The sequence below is a fragment of the Pinus tabuliformis genome, chromosome 1_1 (assembly GCF_031772625.1).
Source record: "Pinus tabuliformis cultivar Carrire ecotype Pingquan chromosome 1_1, CPIR1, whole genome shotgun sequence".
Taxonomy (NCBI): domain Eukaryota; kingdom Viridiplantae; phylum Streptophyta; class Pinopsida; order Pinales; family Pinaceae; genus Pinus; species Pinus tabuliformis.
Genome location: NC_142297.1, coordinates 965,845,635 through 965,865,690, shown reverse-complemented (window position 1 = coordinate 965,865,690; position 20,056 = coordinate 965,845,635). Strand labels below are relative to the sequence as shown.

The 20,056-nt window shown below is 39.2% G+C and overlaps 1 protein-coding gene and 1 pseudogene across 2 annotated transcripts in view; one reads left to right on the top strand and one right to left on the bottom strand.

The window, feature by feature from the left end:
• The first annotated feature begins 1,810 nt into the window (after positions 1-1,810).
• The window catches only part of LOC149217708 (uncharacterized), a 369,289-nt gene continuing 351,043 nt past the window's right edge, over positions 1,811-20,056 (top strand). For both annotated transcript variants that reach the window (XM_089393059.1, XM_089393058.1), the window contains exon 1: positions 1,811-2,698. In XM_089393059.1, coding sequence (XP_089249185.1) covers positions 1,931-2,698 — 768 coding nt within the window. In that variant the 5' untranslated portion in view covers positions 1,811-1,930. The remainder of the gene's footprint in view (positions 2,699-20,056) is intronic.
• On the bottom strand, positions 10,212-11,144 carry LOC149217711 (protein HEAT-STRESS-ASSOCIATED 32 pseudogene; annotated as a pseudogene).

The following is a 20,056-nucleotide window of genomic DNA, read 5'->3' as shown; positions in this document are numbered from 1 at the left end:
TACTGATTAACCATAATAACCACAACTAAACACGATAATCATCATAAAACACAACTAACATCATTAACCATCATAAATCACGATCAATCACGGTAATCACCATAAACCATCATTAATCGTGATTAACCAATGAAACCACCACAAATCATGGTTAACCATAGTACTTGTCATCAACCATAATAATCATCATAAACCATCACAAATCGTTATTTTCTATAATTTACAATAATTAATTATGGGTGTTACAATACCCCCCACACACCCAAACCTCACATAAACGGGCCTATCTCTTCATGTAAATTAACCATTTGCAAACCAAGGTCTTTTTGTTTTTTATTATTTTTTATTTGTTTTTATTATTATTATTATGTACACATCAATAAAGATAACGGATTATGTGATCTACTTTCCCCCCTCCAATACTAGTAAACAATCCATGTGATATACATCTTCCTCTAAAATATCAACAAGCAATCAAGGATAAGGCAATATACACCCCCTCTTAAATATCAAAAACCAATCAAGGGTCAACACATCAACTAGGGATCTTATAATCTCAAATGAAATAATCATATATTAGTAATTCCATTAAGGTTTGGTAAATATATATTGTCAAGTCAATCTTCTTTCCTAAGTCTCTCATCAATATGAATAATCAATATTTGTGTTAGTATCGAGTATACCTTCTACATCTCATACTTAATATACCTAAACAAAAAAAATAAACAATAGAAAGTATTCAAAATATCAACATTTATTTCTTGATGGGCGCATTCCATTGCCTTTAGATAGTCATGTTGGGATGATTCCCATGGAACCCTCTTAACAATAGAATTTATAATGGTAACACATCATCCACATATATAAGAAATGATAATAGTCAAGGTTCATCCACATCCCAATACTTACCTTACTAATACAATCGAAAACACACCAACTTCACTTGATTTCCTTTATTTCTAAAATAATTTGATTCTATCATTATACCAATTCACAAGTTTCCATAATTCATATTTCATGGATCATCAAAATCTTTCAAAATCATTTTAAGTTTTTGAAAGTTTAGAAATTCAACATAAGAATAACCAATCATCAATGCCTTGAACTCTTGGTGTCCCTTATTAGTTGTCATAAGCATTGCAAATGTCATACCTCTAGCATATTGAGGGTGCAATATGTTACATTCCTTTTCTCTTTTCGAGGGAGATATTGAATAAACATAACACTTGTCATTGCATTTTTATTGCATATACAAGAAGGGGTAGAGTATGTATGTTTTCGTAGGTTTAGCAGTCAAATCATTGTGCGGAAATAAGTACCTTGTCCCACAAACATAAAATCTCATATACCAATTTAGTGTTTAGCTTAGCTATAACCTTAAAATTGAATAATAATAATATACCCAAAAAGACACCAACCTTATCGACGACAATAATAAAAAATAAAAATGTCATTATGAACCACCAAGGTTCTATATTCCCCCGTCTTTGTGGACCAACCTCCTTTTCCATTGGGACGTTTATTGCAAATGAGGCAGTGACATAATTGCCCTTGTGACGTTTGTATGTTTTCGTAGGCTTAGCAGTCAAATCATTGTGCGAAAATAAGTACCTTGTTCCACAAACATAAAATCTCATATACCAATTTAGTGTTTAGCTTAGCTATAACCTTAAAATTGAATAATAATAATATACCAAAAAAGACACCAACCTTATCGACCACAATAATAAAAAATAAAAATGTCATTATGAACCACCAAGGTTCTATATTCGCCCGTCTTGTGGACCAACCTCCTTTTCCATTGGGACGTTTATTGCAAATGAGACAGTGACATAATCGCCCTTGTGACGTTTGTTCAATAAATTGATCATCACATATCAAATGAAATGCACTCCCGCCATTCCACATTCGAAACCAGAGAGTATTCAAGATGACGAGAACCACTCGAACAGGAGCGTACTCAAGCGAAGAACTGGAGGAAGAAGGGAGAACAAAAATGGATTTTCAGAGCCCTCCACCCACCGCTAGACGAAACCCTCCACGGAGAGCCAAAACAGCAGCGACCCCTTCGATTCAGTCTACCAGAAAACGCCCCCAAACTTCAAAGCTCTTGCCGACAACAGAAGATCCTCCGCCAAATTTAGAAGAACATCGACCATTACCGTCCTCTGAAAACCTAATTCCGTACCCCGCCGAAGCTGCTGAAGAAAATGATACGAAACAGGCAAATTATGGAGAATCCGCCGATGAAAAAGATCCAAAGCAATCAAATAACACAGAATGTGGTCAAGAAAATGCTACAAAACAGTCGGATTCTGCACAGGTTATCAAAGAAAATGCCGTGAAAGAGTCCCGCGAAGAAAATGTTATAGTAGAAGAAAGACCAAAACAGACCGAGGATCATCAGTGCCCTGTAATTGACAACACCAATGAGACTAAGAGTCTTCAGGTTTTTCTTCGTATTCGGCCAGCTAAGTTGAAGGAAGTGAGGAGATCGGCTATCGGTATTCCGAATGGTCCCCGTCAGAAGCGCAGGACACAGATTCTGCGCCGGGAAGAGGAGCAGCACATTTGTTTGAAAGCCAACGATTCCCACTCTGTCACTCTCACGCCCCCTCCCTCGCTGTTGGAGTCCAAGAGAGCCAAAACCGAGATTTATAATGGATTTTCTCATGTCTTCCTTCCACAATCCTCCCAGGTATGTGATCGTTTGTACCCTCCACCGCTTTTAAAAGTTGCTTCAATAAACACAGCTCAAGATTGAAGGCTGCCCTGCGTAACACAGACTTCCTTAAGCTTAGATGCCAGGTGGGAGAGATAATTATTCATCCCGTTGTAGACATGCAGTTTGGGTGGGGCACTCCATGGCAAGAATGGGGTCCTGGTAGATGGCATAATGCTCCATCGACCTCGCCAATGAACCAAGGCCCCATTAGCATCCGTTTAAATCTTATACCATGAGAACAAAGGGATTTGATGTTGAGTCTTTGCACTGTAAACTGAAGAAAATGACAAGAAAATGAACCTATGTTACACATTGACTTAAAGAAAACCTTCACTGGGATGAGATGGTGGAATGATTATGAAAGCCCATGCTAGCTTCTCTCATTACGTCTCACTGCACAACTCCTTCCTGGGCTGTACAGCCAGGCCCCTTTCAGGCCCGGAACTTATGAGATGGCAGAACGATTATGAAAACCCATGCTAGCTTCTCTCTTTAAGTTTCACTGCACATCTCCTTACTGGGTTGTACAGCCAGCCTCCCTTAAGCCCGCGCACTCCCCTGACATCATCATTGGGCTGTGCATTAGTCTCTCCACACTTCTTGATTAGAATTTAGGACATGGACGCCTACTTTCCCTCTGCCTCTTTTACTTTTATTTCCACTCATGATGCTGATGTGGAGCTGGGGCCTCAACCCTCATGAGTTTAACTAGCTCTGGGTTTTCTCTTTCTCCAATTATCATTTATATCTCTTTTATTTTGATAAAAAAATACTTCTGTAAGTGTTTTAGACACTCCCACTGTTTTGTGGCTACTTATTGTAATCTCTAGTCTCATTTACATATTACTTGATTATTTGTGGACATTAATAAACTTATCTTGTCTTATCTACATCAAGTATTTGAATCTGCAGCTTTACATGAACATGTTTAATCTCTCCCTCTCTCTCTCTTATCGTGTATTTTATATGAAGTTGCTTTGAGAAATATGGCAATAGGTTGGGGTATTAAGGGATTACCTATTCCACCAAAACTGCCAGTACCTGTACCTGGCCTCATCCCTATTAGGAAATTCTGTTTATGCGGGGCAGACCACAGTGAGACAACCCGGGTGGGCAGGCTAGAGTTCCGTTGACCTCAACAATGAATCAAGGTCCTGTTTGCATCCCCTCAAATTTTCAACCTCATGAGTTAAATAAATTATAAATTTGATGTTCGGACTGTAAACTAAAGAAATGCAATTAGAAAAGAAGCCTATATTACAAATGAAAATAACTTTCGCTAAAAGAAATTTCACTAGGGTTTGAAATAAAGTAACAAATGACAACCTCAAGCTAGGGTCTTGACCAAAATGTCCCCCAAAGTTCTTACAAACATGGCCCCAGGTTGGGGACGCACCACATAAAACAAACTTTCTTCGGCTTGGGTACCTGGTTTGAAGGTAACGATTCTGACCAAGTCACTCAAGGTTTGCACCCAGCCTCATCACATTCTTAGACATGTCATTCGAGTGGGGAATATCACATCAAGAATTGAACCCTTGGGGATCGCATAACATTCTGTCGACCTCACCATCAAACCGAGGTCTTGTTGGCTGCCTTGAAGTTTTTTACCACATGAATTATAATTTATAGAAATTTGATGTCTAGACTGTAAAATGAAGAATGCATAAAAAAATGAGCTTATATTACCCATTGAAATAGGGAAAACCTTCTCTATAATGTGAAAGGAAGGAAAAAATGGTGAAAACCCTCCCATCGTTTGGGCCAAGATACCCCTCAAGGATCTCCCATATTATATACATTAAGTGCTTGAAACCGTGATGGCATATCAACAGGTATATTCTTCAGTATCAAGTTTTGATTGTGTTGCTATTTGTTAAAGCTTGCGGCATGAAATTTAAGATTGCCTACCAAAATACAAGAAATTAAGTATATGCTAATGGCTTCTAGACTGTATAGCCTGGATTAGACCCCTTTTAACTGGTCAATATTCCCAGACAACTTGTATTGGTTATTTTCTTTTATTCTAATAAACAATAGTTATCTGAACCCAATTCAATTGGCTCAAACTTATTTTAAATTTGACTGATTCTAACAGAATTCTTCAAAAGATTGCAACATGGAAACCCAACTATATGTTATTTTCTATGTTATTTTAGGTGTGCTATCACTGAAAAGGAGTTCTTATTCTGAAAGAATTTCATCATGATTATATGGCAAACCACAGTGCTGCAGGGGGCAGCTAAATTATCTATGCTGAACGTCTCCAGAGTCAAATTTTCCCAATTCAAATTTAACCTTGACATGTCCTTGCACAATAGATATTGTGAATATTGGATTTGAACCACAATTTGACAGAACCTGTTGCAGAATTGATGGTTGCTAGTAGTAAATAGGAAACTAAAGCGATTGCCAAACAATGTGCGGATTTATTTCTCTACAGATTGGGTATTTTTATCATCTCAGATTTCAATGACACCCTTGCCACTAGTGTAAAAAAACTGTTCAATCATTGAACATTGATATTGTGGAACAACGATCACCCTTGATCAAGTAAATAATATCATATTCTCAATTATGTTAACTTAGGCAAGCTCTAGTGAAAAATATATGATTTTTTTTGTATTTTCCTTATGAAGTGGTTAGAATAATATTGTAATTTTGGTGTCTGAAATCCGGACAGCCTTTGTGTTAAATTTCCATGAAACTCTGCAACTACTTAGATGAATAACTGAAAACTGAAATCTAGTTTATTTTCACCAAGATATAGAGTTTCTTAACAATTCATACACATCGGAATAAAAAACACAGAGAAAAAGACACATGCACAAATTGACACACTTTTCTCAGGTACCCCAATAGGGAAAACCTGCTTGCTTGATGTGGCTATTTAATTGATTTTTGAGCACTTGGATCTATTGCAAAGCAATTTGTCTCTATTGAGAAAGCGTTCTGCTTCTCACACAAATCTCAGCTGATGCAATTGATCTTGGCTGGCATAGATCTTGCTTGATCTCGGACCTCTAGCACACAATCCTTCCTCTGTTGGCTCCTTGACTTGTTCTGCAAAACCTGCTCACTTTTGCTTGATCTTGCGCACTTGTGACTTCCTATTCCTTAGGAGACAAGCTTTGTGTACAACAAGGTTGCACGAAACGGGGAAACGGGTACGAGTTTCCGAAACGGGAAGCGATACGAAACGCGACCTCCCCAAATTTTGGAAACGGGGAAACGCGAATATATATATATATATATATATATATATATATATATATATATATATATATATATATATATATATATATATATATATTAGGAATTTAAGAAATATGTGCAATCATAAAGCATATATGATACATTCTAATTTATTACATTATGATAAAATTGTCAATTGTCAATGCATAGACTATAAGTATCTAAATTTACATCACATTTACTCATGAATAATCACATAATGAAAATAGAAATATCCAAAATCAGCCACGAGAAATTTCTAATTTTTTGTCTCGTGGTTGATTGGGAGTCTCCTCCTACATAGTCGAATGACCTTAGTGCTCTTGATTAAATACAAGTTTCATACCCTAGTACCCTACATTCTCTTGATTATTGGGAGTCTCCCCTGCATAGAGGGCTTTGTTCTCTCGATTAAATACAAGTTCCATACCCTAGTACATGATAAAATCCAATGGAAACATTGAAATCCCCCAATCCTGAAATCCTGAAAAACAGATAAGTCTGCTGGATTTTGAGTAAGATCTAAAATTCTACTTTCTCCATATGAAATCCAATGACGGTGAAACCACTCTCAAACATCCTGAGTCATTTCATGGTAATGTTAAAAATTTAAGTAAAAGGATGAAAATGAAAAATAAAGGAGAATATCATGAACTGCATATCAACACTAGGGCAAACAAATGTAAGAGATCTACATTAGAAAAAAAAAAATTAAAAAACAAATGTTTTTTTTGGGGAAACGTGGCCCGTACGGCTTGGAAACGCGTTTCCGGCCGTACGGCCACGTTTCCGTTTCGGGAAACGTGGCCATACGGCCGGAAACGCGTTTCCAGGCTGTACGGTATGGGGAAACGCGTTTCGTTTCGTTTCCCCTGGCGAAACGCCCCCTAGGGCCACGTTTCCTGCAACTTAGGTGCACAATCAATCTCCTATTTCCTAGCGCTCTTGTTCCTCCTATTTCTTAGGAGACAATTCTTGCACTCTCCACAATCAAGACTCTCTCACAAACTCGTGAGCTATGTGTTGTCACACAAACCTTTGTGCACAAAACAATTGATGATTCCTTGTGCCTTCATCCTCCTCTTTATATAGATTCAATCCATGCTAAATTAGGCTGGTTCAAATTTAGAACTTGAGCTTTGATAGCGAGTTCACTGAGAGCGTTGCTCGCTCTCCTTCCAGTCATCAATGGAGTTGTTAACTCGTTCCCTCTCCAATCAACACTGGAGATCTAACTCACTCTTCCTTCAATCAAGACTGAAGACCCAACTTGATCTAACTGAACTCGATTTGCCAACCAATCCTGTAGTCAAATTGATGAAGACTTCCACTTAACTTGAAGTTCAAACACTACGCATGAACTCTTGATGATTATTCCCATAAACTGGAAATAACTCATCCTAACTGAAGTCTAACTTAGGAGGACGATTTGAGGTCTTCAATGGCTAAGGTACAAGCCAAAAGACCTTGCTCGCTACATTTTTCAACACTTTGATAGTCGAATTGCTAGCCAAATTCTAGAATCCAAACCCCTAACATTGGAGCAAGTGAAGCAATGAAGTGAGTTCGGAGGAAGGGAAAATTAATATACTGCCCATTGTGAGACAAGACTTGCAGTAGAACCATGAGACCGAAGGTCTCTAGCAATTAGGTGTTAAACCATGGTTTGAAACTTTGACACCTCTTTAGCTATTGAACCACTCAATCTCCAAGCTCCCATCTTTTATTTAATTGAAAACCAAGGTCAGTTGAATGCCTAATTAACTCATAAAGATCTGTCATCTCATAGAAATAAATACGATTTCCATTTGCTTTTCAATGCAGTTGAGAGATCTCCAAATGTGCCACTTTTGGGTGTCTTGACTCCATAGGTCCTTTATGAGAAACAAGCCTTTCCAAGCCAACTTTTTGCATGCATACTTTGGTGAGCTTAATCTGCCCCCCCCAATGATTGGAATGTCTCCAAATTGGCTGGGAGGGTATATCCTTGGCATTTCCACTTTTGATGCTATTAATTTTCTTACCCTAGAAATCATGTAACTAGTTTTGAGCTTAATTACTTCTATTGAATAAAAGTACAACTAGGGTATTAACCGAAATAATTACAACAAAAGAAAATTTACCAATCTCAATCACATAAAGGAGACATAGAATTTGAGTTCTTCATTAAGCTTTGAACTTATTTGGGGTCCTTTCTTGGGAAAATGGTCCAATTGAGGAATTACATACAACATTGGATATGATTTAGTTGATCAATCCTCCTTGCCTGATTTGGATCTCCTTGCTGCCCCTTCCTTGTATCCTACACACTCACTGAGAAGCTTCTCTCAATCTTGTGTTGCTCTGTTGTGTCTTCTCCCTCTCCCTAGCATTGCTTTTATGACTTTACATTGAGCTAAATCCCTCACCCTAATCTCCAAAGTGTTTGATGACTGAGATTAGATTTCACTTCACTTGAGATCAAGGGTTGAGATTAAAACATAATCGCTAAAGTAATTAGTTTTACTTTTCCTACGTTTACTTTAACTCTATAAGCCAACATAATAATTATCTGCTTTTCCTAAGTCTAACTTAGGCTAAGTCACAATAACATCTTGCTCACACTAGAGCAAGTGTTCTAAGGAGATCTTGGGCGACTTCTACATGCCTAGACACTTCGACCAACACAGAAGTACTTCCTTGAGCTACAAACATCAACACTCTTAGCAAGGGAGGTACTTCTACCACCTAGAATTGACTTCGAGCTTACATCCATTGCCTTGGTTGCTCCCTCTGAATTGGAAGCCTTTCCTGCCCTATGGTCTGGAAACATCGTTGAATTCTAATTGTCCTTAGCCTGGTTCCTAGAAGCCTTTTGCTCCTGAACATCTGGTAAGGTCATCTCGTACCAAGCAACTTTCTCGACAGATTTGAGGTTGCTCCTCCCCTCTTGAATCTGAAGACTAACTCCCTTTGAGCTGCTCAACCTTTGAAGCTGCTTGCTCCTTGTTCTCTGTCACTACTCTTCTTCGTTCCTTAGCTTGAATAGTTTGGCCCTTCAACCTATACATGTTGCTCTCTTTAACTCCTAAAACATGTCCCTCATCAGAGCTAGATCTGCTGGGTCTGATCAGTACTTTACCATTTTGGAAAGCAACACAAAAACCCTTCTCCTCCATCATGGAGACACAGAGTAAACTCCACTAGAGTTTCGACACCCACAAAACGCCCTTCACTTCCATCCTGCCTCTTGAGTCAAAGTTGGAATATCATTGTTCCAACTCCGTTAACTGCATGTTTAACATCATCACCAAATCCACATGTCATTTTGGGTCCTACTTGGTCAGGTTGTCGAACTGATATCATGATCCTGTCATATACTGTTAAGTTTAGGTATGTTCTATGCTAGAGCAATTTATTTAAATTTTCACAGTTAGCAATCACATCAGCATTACGATAAACTGCAGATAGAACATAAATATAATATGCAGAAGACAAGCCAAGACAAGAGGACACAAGATATGGCGCAAGCCAGGGACAAACCCCACAATGTGTGGGGAAACCCTTTGATCAAATCTTCTTTTATCTTCAAAGTTCAGCAGAGAAAGAGAGAGAGAGAGAGAGTACAATTACAACAGAAGTTAACACTTTGACTTGTCTAGATCTAGCATAGATCATTTCGTATAACGATGAGATCAGTTGAAGACATTTTGCTTCAACTGATTCTCCAAGGTGACGGCTTCACCTATCGTAGTGTTGCCTTTCGTCCATTTGCTGCACCTTACCATGTAGCACCATCATGCTGCATCATGCATCATCATGCAGCTCATGATCACTATGCTGCCCATGATCTGATCTATCATGCTGCCCATGATCTGATCTATCATGCTGCCCATTCATCATGTAGCTCCCTGCTAATGTGCATCATCATCATTATGCTGCCCCTGCTAATGTGCATGATTATCATGCTGCCCTTGTCATAAGACACTGAGTTCTATATCTCAGGATTGTTGTGTGTAACATGGTCCTTTTGTCCACATCTTCAGATCACTATTGTATTACACTGTCCAATATGCTTAGAAAAACTGTTTCTTTCCATAGACAGCCTTGGATTTACCACGCTGTCACCTACAGCTATGTATTACTGCAGCTTCACTTTCATGCTGTTCATGACCTGCGTATTAGGCTACAGGTCTGCGTATTAGGGCTTCCGTTTAATACATCTGGACAGCGTAATAAGGGTCTCCCTTGACTGCGTTCAAGGCTGTTCCTTTTAACTACGTGTAAGGGTATTATAAAGACCGTAGACAGGTCCTGAGATAACAACGGTTGTGTTTATAACTGCGGCTAGGTCTTCGATGAGCAGTGTATTATATTCCCTTGATCCATATCTTCTGACAAACCACTCAAATGTGTCTGGACTAGCCGCTTCAAACATAGTCTTCTCTAGTCCCAACCGCCCAATTATTTTTGCTATAGCATCAGTGCGCAACATGTCAGCACGGCCACTTATACCATCTGCATCAATCATGATCATATCTGCTCCAGCCTCCAAACATCTCTCCGCCTTTCTAATTAATAACTCCACATCTTCAATCATTTCTGATCCCTTTGGAGTGGGAGCAATATAAGCCCCAAATGCTCTGTCGTCCTTCGATGGTATAGCAGATTTCTCAAAATTTATACCAAATAGAGGTTTTGCTTTTAGCCTCTCGTTCTTTATTATCCGAATAAGTCGCAAGAGAGTTTCTTCAGGAACTTTGAGTGAATCAACATTTAAATCTATAATATCAAAACCCAGATCTTTACATTCCTGAACATACTGTTTAAAACCGCTAGGGCCCTTCTTTATTGCGATGGCGTTATTGATTGCTCCTGGCATCGAGGTTGTGACTGCACCGAAACCTTCTAGGTAACTGCGGCTTCTTATCTCCATTTCAACGTATTCCAATCTGCGTATATGCGTATCTACTTCCACGAGCAGCGTATCTTGACTGTGTTGATGTGTATCATGACTGCGTTGGTGCGTGTATCCATGAGCAGCGTTTATGATAGTGTTTGATATGTGTATATGCCAGCGCGTGAATATGACAACGTATAACCCACACGTTGACTGTGTATTGAACCCAGTGTTAACATCCACTGACAGCGTGAACCCAACGTTAACATCCACATGTTGACTGCGTATTGAACCCAACGTTAACATCTATACGTTGACTGTGTCTCCTTGGTAACGAATTAGGGCATCATTTGCAGCTAGGGCTTCATACTAGGCCTGCTTTCTCCTTCTCCAAAAACCCAGACGTGGAGAGGAGATCGCATGAAGAGTGTGTCTAAATGACATCAAATCCTCTTATATTTATACTAAAATGAGGGTGATGAATAGACACGTCGGTTGGGCTTCTAGAGCCTACATAAGAGCTGGTCGGCTTGATAATAATTACATAAACAAAATAAATTCATATCTCCATAAATACTTATCGGAATCGGATGATCTTTGGATTAATCCTACACCTCTCGACGAGAGGGATCCAATAAAAATATCAGCTGCCATAAATAAGCTGACCCACATGGAGTTTGGCCCTAGTTGCCAATTTAACATATACCTTGTGGCTCCGCTATCTAGCAGCCATACACTCACTTGTAATGTGCTCAATTTAAGGTAGGAAACAAGTATGAATTTCATCTAGAACCTCTTGGCAAACTCCTCTTGAGCTTTTGCCAGTGCAGTTATAGATGGTTGTGTGCTCTTTCCCCCTTTCTTCCTTTCAAGACACTATGAATCATAGTGTCTAGTCTTATGACAGGTGAAACACTTGACCTTAGTCAAGTCCTTCTTCTTCAACTGTGAGGTTGAATCTTCATCCCCGTTGCGTAAACCTTTGCTCCTCATTGTTCGATTGGCAAGACCAAGGTTCTCATCGTCCCCACCCTTTCACTGTCCTCCAGACAAGGATTTCTCCTATAGATCCTTTTGGGTGGAGTCATCCCATTGTTTGTTCCAATTTGGTAGATGTTATCTTTCTAGAATATGTGTTACAAAGGGAGCCCAAGGTTTTGAGAACCTGATCAGGGCTGTCCTTACAAGTTCATCATTTGACAAGGCTACCTCAGTAGCTCCAAGCTCATCTTCAACATTTTGAACCCTTGTGAGGTGTGATGTCATGGTATCTAATTCAATCATCTCGGTGTTGCCGAGTTTCTTCCTCAACACCATTTTTTGATTTTGATTGTCACTTTGATATAATCTCATCAAAGCGGTCCGCATCTCAAAGGCATTATGCTTCCCTGATGATTATTGTGTCAATTCAAGTGCGAGGGAGGGAGAAACTCGGGAACACCCAAAGGCACAACAATTTTGATTGATTGACACATCTGGGGGCTATGATAACCACTGATCATTCTTGACCTCGAGCACTAACCTAGACGCCCTACCTCGACAACGCATCCTTGCGCCTTCGTTCACCTATGCAGCCCTGATTACTCCTTGACCAATGCTCTCTCTACTACGGTGACTACCTTGTTGACCTATTGCTAGTTCCTGACCAACCTCCTTCGCGTGGCAACCTAGACACCTTTTCCTCGTGCTCAACCCTTTTTACGTGCCCTGGACCGGTGTCTCCTTGTTGGTGGCTTTACTTAGCCAGTACAACCAACCCTGTGCGATCTCTGGCAACCCTTCGTTTTGTGTCAATCAATTGTCCACTCTTGCGGTGAATAACCACTTTCTCTTCTCATCAACGCCCTGCAAATTGTTGTGAACACGTTTGATAGCCCATAAGCCCTTGGTCTTGCTTGGCTTGGTCCCTACTCAATTGTCAACTTTTATTTATTGTTTATTTTTTAAATTCCTTCAAGCTGCCACAATTTGCCTTTAGTTGGTATGAATTTTCCAGCCTTGGCCATTGTACGATGTACAACCTAAATTTTTTAAATTTGTGCCTCGTACAATTGCGACTAAACTTGGCCATGACGACGCCTGTATGAACCTGACACCTTGAGATTGGCTTCTCAAAGTTTTCGCTTTGATAACATGTTAATTTTCTTACCCTAGCAATAAGGTAATTAGTTCTGAGTAAAATTACATCTACTAAATATAAACACAACTAGGGTATTAACCAAAATAATTACAGTGAAAGCAAATTTAGCAATCTCAATCACATAAATGACACACAAATTTTGTGCAATTCGAGTTCTTCATTAAGCTTTGAACTTATTTGTGCTTCCTTCCTAGGAAAATGGACCAACTCATGAATTACATACAAGACTGGATTTGATCTAGCTTATCAACTCTCCTTGGTTGATATGGATCTCCTTGCTACCCCTTCCTTGTGTTAAGACATCTATATGGCAACACTTAGGGTGATTTCTCTTAATTGATAATTGTTAGTGATATTATGTTAACTTCTTGTTCTTATTATGTTTTCTTTCATCAAACAATTACCGAAATCATAAAACAATGAAGATGACAAAAACAATGAACACAAGATGTAGGCTCTCAGCTAGGGAAAAACCCCTTTCTTAGGGGAAAATTTAGTCAAAATTCTTCTCTTCTTATAGAAACAACTTCAAATGAGAAATCCAAGACCAAAATCTCTAGACCAAGACCTCCTCCAAGCACCAAGTCAACCCTCCAACAAAATCCCTTCCAACTAGTCAAAGTCAAACCAAGTCAACAAGGGTCAAAGCCTTCTAGGGCTATCGTAAACTCAGAATTTCGGCCTCCATCATTTAAATTTCGGACTTGCAGTAGGTCTGCAACTTCGACCCCCTGCAACATCTCAAAACTTTGCATGTGTGAGAGAAAATAGTCCAAAAACTAGGTCAAAACTTCAATTTCCCTTCCTCCTTGCTTCAACTTCTCTCTCTTTTAATTTTCTTGGCTTCTTCCTTGAATTTCACACTTTTCTATTGCAGATCGAACTTCTTGTGATAAGGGCTGCTAATGAGGTCGAAATCACTTTTATTTATACCCTTTTCAAGGGGTCGAATAACCTCTTCTAGGCCGACTTGGACTGACAGGGCCGACTTGGACTGGCAGGTCAATATTGACAATTTTGACTCGAAAGTAATTCTTTTTTCTTGCTACTTATTGCCCAATAGGGTCTTATACATAGGACAAAGACTCTTGACTCATGACATCTCTTATTGACTTGACAAAACCTAGGAGCATGAAATGCATGCCTGACCTGGATGATCACTTAAATGGAGCATGAAACCCATGCTTGAAAAATAATAATTTTCATTCTTCTTTTGATAGATACATAAGGTATACATAATGGCATGATTACAATGACAATTATGAAGACCGAACATAGTTACATTTTCAACACCTCCTAACACACTCACTAAGAAGCCTCTCTCAATCTTGTGCTGTTGTATTGTGTCTTCTCCCTCTCCTTAACCTTGCTTTTATAACTTTACATTGAGCTAAATTCGTAACCCCAATCTCCAAAGTAATTGATGGTTGAGATTAGATCTCGCCTCACTTGAGATCTCGGGCTAAGATTAAAACATATTCACTAAAGTAATTGACTTTATTTTTTGTAAGTTTACTTCAATGTTATCAAGACCAGACTGAATTAATTAGAACCGACTGGTGAACTAAACCATTTTTGGCTGGTTCGGTACTGAATCCGTCAATTCTTGTACAATGATATCAAGGACCCTTTGAACACAATTTATTTTTGATATGTACCTTGATGTTAGTGGCATTGATTATTGAACTCCTCTATCATGATCCTACTAAGAATGTACCCATCACTCAAACAAAATCTTGAATTGACATGCTAAGCATTTTCTATCTTATTTTAATGCTTAGAGGGTGATATTTGTTGAGATTTGTAGCTTGGGAGGTACTCCAAATCCTATGCTTGAGGGTTGTGGAGGAGTTGGCACACAAATGTGGCTTGTGGGCATGAAACCCAAGCCTGTGGGCTTTGCACCCAAGCATATGGGTGTGAATCCATGAGGAGTTTTGGACATGTGATGGTTTGAGGTGATAGAGGATCCTAAGAGCAACCAGGAGCATCGAAAATCACTCAAATCTGAGGTCTATAACTTGAGATATGAATTTTTGAAGTTAATTTGTGGGTTTGGTCAAGGTCGGCTAGGTAAGTTGTCAAGCCCACACATGTGATTTGATGGAGCCCTTGTATTGTGTATAAATATAAGGCGGAGGAGAGTCATTTAACACATCCAAGAAGCATCTTTCATAGTCTACACATCACGAAAGGCAGCACGAGTGCAGGCGGTGTGAGGGCAGCGTGAGTGAAGGAACGTGCGAATATTGGAACATATGAGTGCAGGCAGCGCGAGTTCAGGAAGCGCGAGTGAGGGCTGAGTGTGTAATAGACTACACCAGGGTGATGCAGAAGCCGTGCAGGACTAGGTATGTATTGTATTGATGTGTTAAGGTTGTATTGATGCTAGTGGATGGTGTCCTAAGAGAGGACAATTTGGAAGTTTGCTAGCATCCAAGAGGAAGGGTGGTTGGATGCCTTAACCAGGAGTAGATGCTACAAGGATTGGTCACTAGTGGTTTGTTGGAGGGCAGCGTGAGAGTGGACCTAGTGTGAATAGTGGACTAGTCACTCGTGGTCTGTTGGAGGGCAATGTGAGAGTGGACCAAGTGTAGACAAGGATTGGGCATTTATGGTCTATTGGAGGACAACATGATAGTGTCAAAGTTGGAGCCCGGTGTGCACCCTCTTCATGGACTTAGGTGGTTGCCATAGTGGCAAAAGAAGAGCTCAAGGGTTTGATCAACTAGAAACAATTTGAGTAGCCCTAGACTTGTGTGTGAAGAAGGACATCTACAGTTGATGGTGGGTAGTCCTCCTAGCTTGTGTTCATTGTCAGAGATGGACATCTTGCAGTGATAGGTGGCAGCCCTTCGTGCCTTATGTTGGTCTTCATTGGTGTAGCACAAGAAGAATATAGTGGGCTGAAGTCCCTGAGTAGCTAAGGAGTAGCAGTGGGCAGTTGTGAGTTGTTCACAAACAAAGTTGTGAACAACTCAACAAGAGTCTCGATGTGTTAAGCCCTTGATGGACTATGGCACAACTAGTGAGCAGATTGATAGCCGAGGTTCAGTGGCCAGATCGACTTGGAGCATTGATAGATGCAAGAGCTACAGATTGGGAGTCGAAGGACCAGGTAGGTACAGGGTACGATCGAGAGGAGTTGAGAGAGCATGCTACATCAGCCAGATTGTCAAAGTATCTTGTTAAGGGTAGACTGGTTGTCGATGGACTGACACCAAGCCCCAATTTTGTTGTCTTGTACCAATGGGTGTATGGGGGCCATTATCCCTGGTACGGGAGCCCTAGATTGTTGTATTATTCAGGTCGATTAATATAACGAAGTTGGGTTGTTGTACAAAATTGTGTAAAAAGTTGTCTATATTTTGTGCACTATGAGATTTACTACTGTTTATATTCCGCTGTGCAAAATAGCTTCGTTGTGATTCTTGGTTTGGTAGCGTCAGTGATTTAAGATTCTATCCGAGACACCATAATTGTGGAAAAACAACAATATTGATGAGGAAGATCCCAATATAGGCAAAGATTTTGACGATATGTAGGTATTTGTTGTAACACGATTTTTTTTTCATGCTAGAGGTCATCTAGAGCCTGTTTGTTGATATATTCTTGGTGCAGAGATGGATTGCATTTGGTGTTATTTTGGTTATGTGCACCCTTATATGCTATATAAATGAGATCTTTTGCTTATTTGTATATAAATGGTTCAGATTCACATGGATGCACATGAATATATATGTTTTCCTTAAAACTTTGATTTTTTTTTTTTTGTGTTTTTGTGTTTTTGGTTGATTGGTTTACTTTAGCTTAATAAGCCAACATAATAATTATGTTCTTTTCCTAAGTCTAACTTAGGCTAAGCTACAATAGCAATTTGCTCACACTAGAGCAAGTGTTCTAAGGAGATCTTGGGCAACTTCTACACACCTAGACACTTAGGCCAGTGCAGAAGTACCTACCCGAGCCGCGTAGTACAAACATCAACAAATGCAACTAGAGTGGGGGGTCCTCATGCCTAAACAACTTGCACACAAGTATCCAAACACGACATAGTGGTCTTCCATAAATTGTTGTGTCAATTCAAGTGTTAGAGTTGAATCACTTGCAAAGTGGACATTCAATAGTGTTTTGAAATCTAGGGCAATATATAATTAGAGTTTCTTGTTATGATTTCTCTTAAACTTGATAACTGCTTGTGATATTCTTATACTTTTCTTTATAATTAGCTTCTTCTTCTCTTGTTATTTTGTTAGCTTCTTCTTCTCTTGTTATTTTGTTGTTCTTATCATCAAACAACTACCAAAACATGAAGATCAATAACACACAAGAACACAAGATGTAGGCTGCTAGCCAGGGCCAAAACCTTTCCTAGAGGGGAAAATCTACAAAAATATCTTCATACAGAATTTCAATGAAGACTTCCAATACCAAGACACTAGACCATCCATCAAGAAACTAGGTCAACCACCTAAACAAAGAAACAAATTTGCTCCTTTTTGCACAATTTTGGACCTGTGTATCTTCTATTCTTCCACAGAAAATTCGGCTACCAAAGAGAGAGTAGATTTGCCAAGGTACAAGATCAAATGATGGCTTCACACTTTGTTGTCCTTCTGGTCTCCTTCGCACTCCTTTCTATGCTTCAGAATTGCTCAAGAAAAACAAACTTTTTGTCTCAAATGGAGGATGAAAATTCTCCTTAATATATAGCTTATAGGGTTGGTCCTCAAGCCTCTTCTAGGCTGACCTTTAAGGCTAGCTGACATGATTTCTTTGGTTGATTCTAGACCTTTTTATGACATAAAAGATTTCCTTTACATTGATACAAGAGCCCTCCAAGGGACTTTACATCATGACTTTGACTTGATGCATTGTACAAACCCTAGAGCACACAATGGGTGCCTGACCTAGAACCAAAAACCACGGGCAAGAAACCCATTTATAATAAATAATTTTCTTCTACAAAATAAATAGTTTTCTTTTCTTTTCTTTTGACAAGAACACTGATTACATCAAGTCATGATATCATATACAATTATGAAGATTGACACTAGTTACATTTCAACACTCCCTCTTAACTAGGGAGGTATTCATAATTGACTATAGGTACAAGAACAATACTTCTATTGAATTATTCTCATAAGAAGAGTCGGATTGGCAAGCCATCTCATAAGCTATATCTTTTTAAGCTTATGTCAGTGCATCTCATCATATCGACCAACATTGTTTTATAACAAGGCCTTGACTAACAACTCTATCTCTCCACTAGATTAGAGCACAATGCTGGGGAGCCAATGATTTTTAGACACCTTCATCATTGTCTCTCAAGGCACATATCCCATCCGGATGTTCAAAAGGTATGGCCTTTTAGGACCATTTCCATCTTGGATTTACACATCCTCATGGAATTTCCTCTTCGACTATTCTAGCCTATTGGATACCCTACCTCATCCTCAAAGGGTATCGATATCAGCCTTAGATGCTTACCCAATCCTCCATTCTTTCTTCATGATGTGAAGACAAGAATGACATGTCTATCTCTCCCTCTCAAATAGGGAGGATCTACCCATTCCTTTACACATGAAAGGAATGTATCCTAACTCCCTCTCAACTAGGGACTTGCTTCCAATATCAACTGTCTATTCTTCCGTGGAGATCATGGTACTATCAGCTACTTGTAGGCCTCCTTCAACTTCTATGCATATCATGGAGCCATCTTCTTTCACAACTTCTTGTAGGGACTAGTCATCACTTTCCATATCATCAATCTTCATCAATTGCATATTCTCGAACCAAGCATCAAAGAGCTTTAATCTCGCTCCCTCTGAACATTGGGAAAGTGATCTTCCAAGACACGACCAATCAACTATCTGGATCCTGCTACTTTTCTTGTCAGCATATTTTACAATGTCATCGAATCCTTTGGACCAAGTTCCAAAGTCAGCTATTCAGTTCATGTATCTTCTTAGGTAGCAGAAACATATCAAATTATTTTGAGTCATCAGATAGCTTCTTCACAAGATTCATGTCTTGTCTTCATCACACCTTTCATCATAGTCTTCCTTCATGCATCTAATCATCAGTCAAGGGGAGTCATCTTCTCATCAAGCTATTCTGTCAGGATTTTTGTAGCTCCCTCTGAAGTCAACAATATTTAATATTTTATGAGACCATATCAGATGTTGATCATCATCAACATGTTTTCAACTGGAAGAGCTCAAACTAATCCATAGCACGACATATTCCTGCAACCTGCTTTTCCTGCATACAAAAAGCATGAGTTTAACTAAATCAAAAAAGGATCCCAAAACATGCATGCCTTTTACTTCAGTCGGTCATCTAGACTTCTTTAAACTGCTGCTCATCTTGAAGATGAGACTTCATCTTGCTGCAGCTGTACCAGCAGGCTTCTAGGAAGCCAGCTTCAAATCTGAGAGAGTAGAAGATATCTGCAGTACCATCATGGTCCATCTTTTCCGAAATGAAAGAATCTTCCCATGAATGTCATCTAATAGAGAATCCTTGAAAGATCCTTTCTAACCATTAGCCAGTTGCTGCATGAATTCCTTTGCTTTCTAGATGACTGCTATCAATGCATCAGGGTAATGTACAACGAATCCTTTTGTATGCTGCTATCTACATTGCCAAATTCTTCCTTCCTATAACGATGATCTCCTCAATCAGATATCTATATTCTAATGCCCAAGGATCTAACTTGATTACCAAGTTTACCATTTACAGGGTCTTTATAGTTCCCTCCTCTTATCGCGCTTTGCCAAAAACATTGGCTCTTCTTTACTTATTCTTCTTCCTTCTTATGATGCACCTGCATCACTTATTGACAAACACAACCAAGCAAATATATGAAAGCATATGTCCATTAGTCATTCTAGAGTTTCCATGGAATCTAAGAGGATGGACTCCTAGGGTTTTCAAGTACAAAACCTAGATCTTGGACGAGATGTCATATTCAATGAATCATCCTTATCAATCACTACTTTGTCACATGTTTTAGATAGCTCACAATCCCTAGAAATCAAGGGTTAGGGTTTCTTTGAGGGAACAAGTGAATCAG